The sequence below is a fragment of the Danio rerio genome, chromosome 14 (assembly GCF_049306965.1).
Source record: "Danio rerio strain Tuebingen ecotype United States chromosome 14, GRCz12tu, whole genome shotgun sequence".
In the NCBI taxonomy this organism is placed as follows: domain Eukaryota; kingdom Metazoa; phylum Chordata; class Actinopteri; order Cypriniformes; family Danionidae; genus Danio; species Danio rerio.
The window spans coordinates 36,108,350-36,120,009 of NC_133189.1; the positions used below are offsets into that span (position 1 = coordinate 36,108,350).

The window sequence follows — 11,660 nt, forward strand, 5'->3', positions numbered from 1 at the left end:
CTGAAGGGTCACTTGTAATCTGACCCCTTCTATAAGATGTATTTGTTAACAGCTGTAATGAGGTCAAGGGTATGTGCTCTGAGAACAAATTCAGGCCAAGCGTGTCCTCATTTTCACTTCCTTTGTCTCTGCTTCTCCACTTGTGTGCTTTTTTCTGACTACAGCCTCTCAAGAAGGCGCTAAGGATGATGGGAGCCCCGAATCTCATCTCTGATAACATGGATTGTGGCTTGAGCTACAGTGTCATTTCCTACCTGAAGAAACTCAGCCAGCAGGTGAGTGGGATTTAGGGAAAACTGCAGTTTCAGTTGTAGTTTAACTTATATCATGCCTTTACATTTAATTTAAAATGTTTTTATGTAAAAATCACGATGGCATTAATGGACCTCAGAGAACAGTACATTAAAAAGCATGACCCCTTTATGAACTGCTTTTAAAAAGAAGTACTGTTCTCTGAGGTCCATTTATGTTATCATAATTTTTTATATAAAAGTATATAACTTAATTTAATGTTATAGTCTAGACTTCCTTTTACTTCTATTACACTTGGAATTAAAGGCTTAGTATAGTGATTGGCATGAGCGATGACAGTATGCCTATTTAAATGATAAATGAAGAGTTGAATAGACTGGGCTTATTGATGTGAACTCCTGTATGCATGTTTGACAGCCTATATCCTTCATAGATGGATGCAGGGAGTATTCGAACATGTAATGAAGCAGTTACTCACAATTGTGTAGTGCAACTGTTGGATCCTGTATTAGAGGGTGTTCAATATTGGTCCTGGAGGTCCGGTGTCCTGCAGATTTTAGCTCCCACCAATCAGACACACCTGGGCTGGTTAATCAAGCTCTTACTAGGCTTTCTAGAAACATCCTTGCAGGATGCAGAAAAATCTGCAGGACACCAGACCTCCAGGACCGAGTTTGAGAACCCCTGTCCTATATAGTCGGCACAGCAGCATATTTTAGTTTCAATCTTTCTGAAAACCCTGTGTTGAAATTGTAAATTAACCTGTAAATTATGTTAACAAATGATACTCACTAGGTCTCGAACTTATTTCAAAATAAATTTCATTCACTTTTTTCTAATGCTGGGATCCATGGGGAGGTTGTGTTTTTTCACATATTGACACTACACTGTCTTGTATTCAGGGCATCTTTATCATTTGTTTTGTTCTTGGACCTGCGATTGCCTTTCTCATTATTTACCCACTACATGTGTGAATCAGTAGGCAGAGCTAAACAGAAGCAGAAGTTGATCTTCTCTGGAGGTTTAGTTTCAGTATTGCATAACGATTTGGCAAGTTGGCTTCAATATAAGCTGTTTTTAGACCAAGAAATTACAGCATGTTTTTATTGTACACTGACCTCTAATATGTCAAAATACACAGAATAATTATTTAATGTTAACACGTATTAAAAGGCACATCACACAAAATTATCAACTTTTGGGAGCTGTTTGGACATGAGTGCAATGCTAATATGCTTTTGAAGTGAATATGCTTAAACACCCCTCTACTTTGATTATGGGGTGGAGGAGCCCATTTGCATTAAAGTGAAGTTTCACAAACTAATTTCCAGAGGAGCACGTGATAGGATTGACTGCAGCTGATCCCTATCACTAATCGCTAACTAGCCAATCGGATCATTCTAAATTTAATATAAATATCCAGCCTAAACTTTATTCCTCATCTTCGTTTTGGAAATCCCCCCACCCATCTCTTCTTCCTCCTCCTCAATTCTTAGATTTGGCAACATGGTGGCTCAGTGGATAGCACTGTTGCCCCACAGCAAGAGGGTTGTTGGTTCAAACACTAAACGACAGCCAAACGAAACTTTCTGTGCGGAGTTTGCATGTTCTCCCCGTGTTTGCGTGGGTTTTCCCCAGGTGCTCCGGTTTCCTCCTACAGTCTAAAAACATGTAACAAAAGTCAAAGTCACAAGCACCTATTACGTACAAACTGGCGCAGTTGGCGGTCTATTCTTTGGAAGTTATCGAGAAAGACCTGATCTTGTATCCCTCCTATTGCTTATTGACCAGACGGGAGCCTTGGGCTCATCTATCTCTGAGCTCAGTGTTCTCTCCCAGGACAGCATGCCAACCTTCCAAAATAGTCAAGCATTATCTAAGTGTGAACTCTTGAAAGGGCATATGCACAAAATCAGGCTGTTTTAATCTGACCCAAATATTTACATTTCCAACCAGGTATAATAAATAATCTGATTGGTATTTTGAGCTAAAACTTAACAAACACATTCTGGAGACCCCAAAGACTTATTTTACATCTTGTTAAAAAGGTCATAATAGCTGCCCTTTAACATTTGAAGAGTGCAAAAACCTTTAAATGACGTCTGAAATGTTCTCCTAAACTGCACATTTTTCTCAGCCTCCTATTTTTATGTTTAGTTATTTCATTTTAAAGGCCATGAAAATAACTTGTTTGTCACTTTAAAAGTAAAGTTACTGAGCCTACACACAAGAGTCTGAGAAAAATGCTAATTTTAGAAGAAAATGTCATGCATTTATATGTTAAATATGGCAATTAGAGGTTTTTGCATTTAAGCTCTTAATTTGTATTTTGTATTATGTATAATAAAAATTAAACATGAAAACATTATATTCATTCAGTAATAACTTGTATCTCTGTTATGTGATTCCCAAATGATTCTGCTTTTTAAATCAAGCTGTACTTGATCTCCTAGGCAAAGATTGAGTCAGACCGTCTGATTGTGTCTGTCGGTAAGAAGCCTCCTCCAGAGACGGGCATCAAGGTGAAGAACCACTCGAATGCCTTGTCTCTGGCACATCGCCGGGATTTCAAACAGCTCCTGCAGGGCATCACGGGTGAGGTTCCCCTCCGGCTCATCGACATGAACTTCAAAGAGTTTGCTGGTTTCCAGATCGCACTTCTCAACAAGGTATGGAAATTTGAGTGAGGATGTATTGCATTTACATGTTCCATTTAAAATCAGTAACTCATTTCACGTTTGGGGTCAGAAGGTAGTTAAGCCAAGATAACAGACTTTGGAATGTGTGTCTTAATAAATATATTGGATTGAATTAATTAATATTAGTCTCAGTGACTTAAGCATATGCAGTTTCTCTTTGCATTGGGCAAAAATGTAACTTGTGTCATCATTTTTTCATGTTCTCTATAAGGATTTGAAGCCCCAGGCCTATAGGAATGCTTATGATATTCCACGACGAAACCTTCTAGATCAAGTGACTCGAATGCGTTCCAACCTTTTGAGGACAACGCAAAAGCTCATCAGAGGCCAGGATGATGGTAACTGCAGCAAAGATTCAGAATACATTTTGTCAAGTTTAATGATTTTTCATTTTTATTAAAGTCTGCCAAATACGACTTCATGAAATTTAGGCAAATTGTCAGTCTAAAAAGGTCACACCAAGGCCACTTTAAACCAAGCCATTTTCTGTTGCTCTATGCAACAAATCCATGTGACCTACCTTAATCTTGGTGTGAATCTGGGTTTCACCTGTGGAAAACTGCCAAACAGTGATATATGTGATGACAAGTAAACTTTTTAAATAACACAACAGAAAGTAACCCGTACTTTTGCTTTTTGATTTGTTTTGTTTTTTGTGACATTTTAGCATTCAGCATAGCAACAGAAAGAAACAGGCTTTTTTACATTGACAATGGACCATGTATTTAGCAAAACAAGAGAAACTATTTTTACCACAAGAGTTTTCATAACATTTATTTTCATATCTGGATATTTGATATTTATTTAATATTGATTTCCCCCCATGATGTTGTAGACTCTTTGCACAGTATTCCAGTGGGACAGATGGGAAATTATCAGGAGTATCTGAAGATGATGCCATCACCTCTGCGTGAGATTGATCCAGACCAGCCCAAACGACTGCACACATTCGGCAACCCATTCAAACAAGACAAGAAGGTGCTTCTATCTCAATTTTGTTTTTCCAATTTAGTTTTTGTTGCAGTTTGCAAATTCACATACAGATGTATTATATGTAGGGTTTTCCATAATGGGTACACAAAACAACCAAACATCGGAATCCAGAAATTCTAGAAATAAATGACATGATAAAATACAAAAAAATTTCATAAATAAATAAATATGGAAGTTACATTAATGAGTCAAAGACTTTATAAGAACGATCAAAACAATACACTAATAATGGTTTTGCAAATCCTCAAAAAGAAAACAAACAAAACTGATTTGTTGCTTTTCAGCTACAATTCAGTTGCATACTTTTTAACCCATATTGTTGCACCCAGTCTACCCTTTTTTCTTCTTTTTTTTATTACCTGAACTATATACATATAATACTGTAAGGATGGTACTTTTTGGATCTTAAATGTAAATTTTGTATTTATTTTTTACATAGGCATTGTTTTTTTTTTTTAACTATCTTTCTTTTATGTTTCTCATATTACACAAAATAGTACACAAATAATAAATCTGGTCTTAGTGGAAGAATATATTCTACTCCTCAGTCTGTAAACAACGATTCATTCATTCCTCTTTATCTTAGATTTCATAAATTATGTTAAACCAGTAACTATTTTGAGGTGTTTCGAGCTGTAACCATTTTAGTTATGGCTTTTTTACAGGCTATGAGCAAAATATTTATCAGATTTTGTAAATTTTTTCTTCTAACATTTTTTAGGGCTTCAGCTTTTTTATATGGATATAAAATCAAAGCACAAAACTAAAGTTCCTTAGGTACTAAGTTGTTTTTCCCCCTTTTTCCACTCTTCAACAGGGAATGATGATCGATGAAGCCGATGAATTTGTGACAGGTCCTCAAAATAAGAAGAGGGGTAACACGGGGGATCTAAACTCGGGTACAGCTCTGAAGAGGAGGAGGAGTATGTCCCCTCTGCTCCGCCGGCCCCAAACCCCTCCAATAATAACCAATCATGTATTGGGCAAAGGGCCCACAGGGACTCAAGGCCAACAAGGAATCATTAAGCCCATTCCACTACACAAAGGTAAAGTACTCTGAATCACGGTTGACTTCATCTTAGCTCACTATGTACTAAATACTTATATATTGTGTACTGCTTAGTAGGGGTGTAATGTAATTTAAAATGATGGGACTGAACAGGCTCCGGTTAACACTACCACTTAAACTATTAATTTCCAATGGCTTTTATTTTTCTGAATAATAATCAGTAATATTCAACAGTTGCACATTCTCCAACGTTAATTTGTACCCCAACATTGGGGGATGTGCATTTTTGGTGAAATTAAAATCGGGTTAATGTCAGAACCCAATGTCAGAACCCAACGTTATACAGACACTGGTCACTTTTCTCAACGAAACCTAAAAACAACTTAATACCAATGTCATTTGACGCCGTCATTCGACAAAAAAAAGCATTGTCCTTAAATGCTGGCTACCCAGGTAGCAAAGCATTCTGGTCCAGATTTGGCATAAAACTGGCACAGAAGGTATTCGTCCGGCGCTGGCATGCAGCAAGTGAACGAAACATTGCCCAGGTTTGGCTGAGGTGGCGCCGTCTTACAGGTGGGACTCAAGACTTCAGATATCAAATGTAGTATTTGGCACAGATGTTAAAAATGTATTTGTGGGCCACGTACGTTTGGCCTATCTTGACCCACTTTTAAAATACATTGAAATTATTTTTGTGTACAGAAAAAATTCTATTAATCAGGTTGCTTCAAGAAAAAGCACACTCATAAAGTGAAATGCTTCAAGGGTTTATAAAAAAGATTGCAGTCATGACACACTGACATATCTGATCCAGTTTTGGCCCAGTTATGTTTTATTAACTTGGCTGAGACTTGGCCCAGATATGGTCCATGTTTGGCTCTTGTATGGAAGCCAGACTTTTTCCAGTCATGTACCGTAATTCACTGCAGCATGTGGGCCAAACAAATCCTTATGGTGTGGGCCAGATTTGGGCCAGAGAAATTTTGCTTTGTAGGGTAGATATTGAATTGTGGCCACCCAACATTGCAACCTAAATCTAACCTAATATTAACGTCTTATGATGTTGTGGGCCTGCTGGATCTCTTAGCTCTTGCTGTCTTTTTTCTGGAGCGAAAAGATGACAATAAACTTCAAAAACTCATCTGTTTATGCAGAGGTTGATATTAATTGTTAATATTAGTTAATATTGATTGTTTTTACATCACTATCTAAATGTAATTCCCCAACTATGTTTGTACTCCATATTATTTTTGAAATATAATAATTTACATGGTAGCTTTCATCACTTTTTACATAACGTTATACATGACAGATTTATTTAAAAGTGTACATTAAATTGTTAAGTCATAATTATATAATACTATATAATACACTATATAGTACAGGTAAATTCTAGTAAATATGCAGGTTAATATAGTCCAAATATTTCGAGCATAGGTCTCGAACCTGAATGGCCGCAGCTCTGCACAGTTTTGCTTCAATCCTAATTAAGCACAGCTAATCTAGTGGTGTCTAGTAGTCTTGAACACCTTGATTAGTTGGATCAGCTTTGTTTAGTTAGGGTTGGAGCAAAACTGTGCAGAGCTGCTATGGTTTTTGAGACCTATGATTTAGAGGAATGATCTTTTCTTGAGTTCATTTCCCCAACAATCTAAGAAGATATATAAAACCACTATTGGTTATTATCACTATAAATTGCTTGTTTGTAGCATCCTTTATCTTAAATATAATGGTGTTTCCTATTTTAGTTCATGTTATTTTGTCTCTAAGTCTGGACTGCAATCACTTCCAGTTGAGAATATTGTATTGTGGAGTTTAATCTGCAGCGCGTTTTGTTGAATATTTCATATATTGACTTGTGTAGTAGCATTGTGTGCATAGCATGCACTACCATTTAAATGACAGTAAGATATCATTTCGTTTTTGAAGTCTCTTATGATTACTAAGACTACATTTACTAAACATTAACATTGTAACAGCTTTAATTAAACAACAACATTGTAAAATAAAGTAACACATTTTGAAGTATCTTTTCTGTTTTAATATAAATTGTAATAAATATTTTATTCATGCTATTATAATTTATTAATGTAATGGAGAAGCTAAATTACTCTAGTAGAAATCATTCTAAAATGTAAAATAAAACAGTACTTTATATCATCATTTATTTCCTTTGCAGGAGCTGAGGGGAACAGTGTAGGAGGCACAGAAAGCAATGGCGAGCGAGTGGCAGGTACTGACGCTGGAGACTGCTGGCCTGGAGAAGTGGACGGAGAATCAGGAGAACCCGCACCTGTGGAGGACAGAGGAGACGCTGCGGCACCGGACGGAGAGGAGGAGATACTAGCACTGGAAAATTGTCTTGATGACAGATCCCCTGACCACACGCAAAACTGTGAGGAGCTCAGTCCTCCGAGCCAGGAGGGGGAGATGGAAGTCAATGAAGGAGACACTCCAGCACAGGGCACGATTGTCATGATTCCCCTGGAGGGGAGTAACGCAGAGCTGCGCACTCGGGTTATCAAAGAGGTCCGCAAGCCTGGCCGCAGTGAGTGTCTAATTATAATAACAAATTCATAGCTAAAGCACTTTCATTTCAGTATTCTCTTTGAATTATTGTCTGGGTTCAGTCGAGTGCACTTGTGCTATGAATGAGGCTGTATATTGCTGGAATTAATAAAGCTAAACTTCTTTTGTGCAGATTATGAGGCGATATTTAGGCTGCTGGAGGAGGTGAAAGGGCCTGTATCAGTCCAGAGGTACTTTATTCATCATGCCATCAAAGAGGCAGCCAGGTGAGAACCATTTCCAAACATTTATATACTCTTGGCTGCATCCCAAATTGCATATTTGATGACAATATAGAGAAGGAATAAAAGAATACTCAACAAGAGTCCTATGTCTGAGAAAAAAGTACTTTTGCACTTTACAATCCCGTGAGGCCACAGGAGAAGATTTGTGAAAGGATGAGAACCAACTGGTAGGTCATGTGATAATACCAACAATAACAACATCTGAGTATTACATTTGCATTTGGTCATTTTGCAGACGCTTTTCTCCAAAGTGACGTTCAATTTGTCAATTATGTTTGTAATGAGGCAACAAATACATGTAAACTACTAAATATAATTGTTTAATGCACATTTATGCTTTGCGTCCTATCACAGCAGGCACAGGACGTCAACATGATGTCAGATTGACGTTTTACCCCAATGTCGGGGGATGTTACATTTTGGTCCTCTAATGATGTTACAGCTTGACATTGTGTGGACGTTACCACTATGACGTCTATCAGATGTTGAAGATTGGTTGCCATACTTGACTAATAAATGTCAGTATTTAACGTCAATATGATGTTAACGTATTATGACGTTGTGTGCCTGCTGGGATCACTTAGCTCTTGCTGTCATTTTTCTGGAACGAAAGCAATAAATCAATTATGAAAAAATGAAGGCCCTTAGAAGGTATTCAAATTTTTAATCCCGTTTTTACGAGATCAAAAATTTTGTTCAAGCTTTGTCCAAAGTGTTTGACTCCAAAAAAGCATAAATATATTTATTTTCCTTCTAATAATAATCACAGCCTGCTTGATCCACGGGTTTGGTTTGGGCTTATCTGAGAACTTATCTGAGTTCTGTTGCATGGTTGTGCTCCATAGATTTATTAAACTAAAACTGAAGAGTTCACATGCAAAAACCTCTAAATGCTATCAGAAATTTTCTCCTAAAATGAGCATTTTTCTCAGCCTCCTATGTTTATGCTCAAGTATTTAACTTTAAAGGCAATGAAAAGAACATCTTCATCACTATAAAAGTAACATTTCTGAGCCTACACAGAAGAGTCAGAAAAAATTATATTAGTTTATTATATATCGGTATAACTTATTAATATCTCTGTACATCTTAATAGATATATTTTTATACTGTAATAATAAAATTATATGAATTGTGATTATTTGTATCCAAAGTAAAAGTTTGTTTTAATATAATATATGTGTGTATATTACATGTATTTATTATGGGTATGTGATACACTCACATACTTAAAAACAAAACTATACAAGACAATTAAATTACATTTAAATTTATATAATTTGTATCACATCTAAAAATATATATATATATATATATATATATATATATATATATATATATATATATATATATATAAATAAATAAATTTTTTCAAATATATGCATGCGTGTGTGTGTTTATATATGCAATTAATTTTTGCCCAGCACTAAAAATAATATAACAGAACCAGCTGAACTGGCTTGTCTCTCTCCCTCAGGTTTAAAAAGCGTGTGCTGATTCAGCAGCTGGAAACCGCTCTGGAGGAGATTGAAGACAGACAGATGCTACCCGCACAAATCAACAATGTCCACAGCAGATAGTGGCAAGTCACATCTCACCGCTGAGAGACACACCAGACGAGGAAAGCCGGCAGATCATGCCAGCGGAGCACACAGGTTTGAGCCCGACCCATCAGCCTCAGTACCAGAGTACGCAGGGATGGAGAAGGGGAATTAAAGAGGACAGAGGCCTGTCTGGCTCTGATCCAGGCGCTTCCAGTTACTGTGATGTGTCATAAAAGAAGCGTTCCAGGTTCGACAGGGGTTTTTTATTCAATCTGCAGGCTTTGCAGGCCTGAAAATGACCATAATGGAACTATAAAAAATGGATAAACACACTCCAGAAAAGCCAAGCCTCCACTGTGTGATAATACAGGGTCATCCAAAGGAGAGGTCAGTGTCTGTTATGTGAAGTGATTAATACACAGGGCTTTTCACACTTGAAATGATTAACCACGGGTAAAGTGAATCCTGTCCTGTTACACGTTTCACACTGCTTATAGTTTACCCTGGGCTAACAATTAATCATGGCTATTCATGTGCTGACGTTTAACACCAAACAATCCTAAACCCTGGTTAATGTCCTTATTTTCAGAAGTGGGCTATAAGGACTATTGATTGGATGAACAATGGCTCTAGTGTTTCGCGTCCTTATATTTTATATCTCTTGAAGGGAGGTTTTGTTTTCCAAATGATTAGCCATCTTTATTTTCAACTGATGAAAATGGGTTTTTGAGACTCTTCAAAGCAAATAGGAGTCATGTGATTGGCTGTTGGTTGCTAAGCATAATATTTTATAGCCTCGTTCTCAATAAGGACAATTAATATATTGATAACAACAAATATATAAGGTGCATCCAATTACAAACAGAGTAACTAACGTCAACTTTTATTGCTGGTAATTTACTAGCCCTCAGGCCATTAAAGAAGATAACATTTTAATTTGCTTGAACATTTTGGATGATTTTTAGCTGAAACCGTGGGCCTTAGTCAATCATATAAGGCAGTCTTTTGGTATAGTGCCCCTGATGATACATGCTGGTCTTATCAAGGAAATCTGTGCAAAAAACTGAACATTAAATACAGCATATCTACACTGTAAAAAACATCCATTATTTTTAATGTTTTTTTTCCAGCAGCTAGAGTGCTGGAAAAAATAGGTAAAAACAGCCAGGTAAATTACAGAAATTCACTATAAAATAACAGACGCTTAATTATAGAAATTTACTGGAAATTTAAATTTAAGTAAATTTCTATAATTTAACAGCTGTTATCTTACAGTGAATTTCTGTAATTTAACAGCTGTTATCTTACAGTGAATTTCTGTAATTTAACGGCTGTTATTTTACTAGGATTTTCTGTAATACAACGGCTGCTATCTTACGATGAATTTCTGTAATTTAACGGCTGTTATTTTACTAGGATTATCTGTAATTTAATGCCTTTTATCTTACGGTGAATTTCTGTAATTTAACCGCCGGTATTTTGCTTTTTTTTCAGCACACTAGCACATTTTTTTACACTGTACCTTTAATCCACAGCCTCAGCAAATGGTTTATTTACAATAGTCTGGATCAACAATAGTTTCTCTCTGCAAACACTCAAAAAGTGACATTTGCTGTTTGTTTAAACTACTTATTTAACCATTTGATACACAACTATGTAAAACCACCTCTAATGCACAACATGAGTCTAAAATGACCCACATACATTTCCTATGTAATTTCATGTTTGGCTGGAATTTTTTTGTTGTTGTTGTTGTTTTCTCTTTTGAAATCAGTTATCTCAGTATTAAACATTCCCTTATATAAATACTCCCTAATATACCAACAAACATTATTTGTAATCAAAATGTAAGAAATAAATAAGAATTTGTGATGGTCAAAAACAAGTTTATTGAGAAATTCCTGAAATACCAAGTAAAGAAATTAATTTATTGCAAAGATAAAGAAAGTCAGAAGTCAGTCAGGTCACTTTAGACTCAAATATGCATCAAAGTGTTAAAATGAGCTGAAACAGCACTATTCTTTAGTTTTTATTGGGACAACTTAATTTTTTGATGTTCAGTCCACTTATATTTAGAAAAAAGTAATGAGTTAACTTACTCCCTTCATGTTGTCCCAAATACAAGTTTAGACAGTGTAATGATGACGTATGTGTGCAGGCACAGATTCGCTGATGTTGATTTTTTTGCAACTTGTATATTAACACACTCCATTTATTTACATATTATGAATGCTAAAAATCTTCTTTAATGTTTAAAATTAGATCTCTAAAATGAATCCTTTCCCACTGCACAAGTTTGCCATTGCAATGTGAGGTTAACATAACATAAACTATGTAAAAAACTGTG

The 11,660-nt window shown here is 36.0% G+C and overlaps 1 protein-coding gene across 2 annotated transcripts in view; it reads left to right on the forward strand.

The window, feature by feature from the left end:
- The window catches only part of ints6l (integrator complex subunit 6 like), a 43,665-nt gene extending 32,005 nt beyond the window's left edge, over nucleotides 1–11,660 (forward strand). The window contains exons 12-19 of one of the 2 annotated variants that reach the window (XM_017358997.4): nucleotides 165–275; nucleotides 2,706–2,921; nucleotides 3,163–3,289; nucleotides 3,787–3,929; nucleotides 4,762–4,990; nucleotides 7,136–7,504; nucleotides 7,658–7,751; nucleotides 9,247–11,660. In XM_017358997.4, coding sequence (XP_017214486.1) covers nucleotides 165–275; nucleotides 2,706–2,921; nucleotides 3,163–3,289; nucleotides 3,787–3,929; nucleotides 4,762–4,990; nucleotides 7,136–7,504; nucleotides 7,658–7,751; nucleotides 9,247–9,349 — 1,392 coding nt within the window. In that variant the 3' untranslated portion in view covers nucleotides 9,350–11,660. 2 annotated transcript variants of the gene reach the window in all.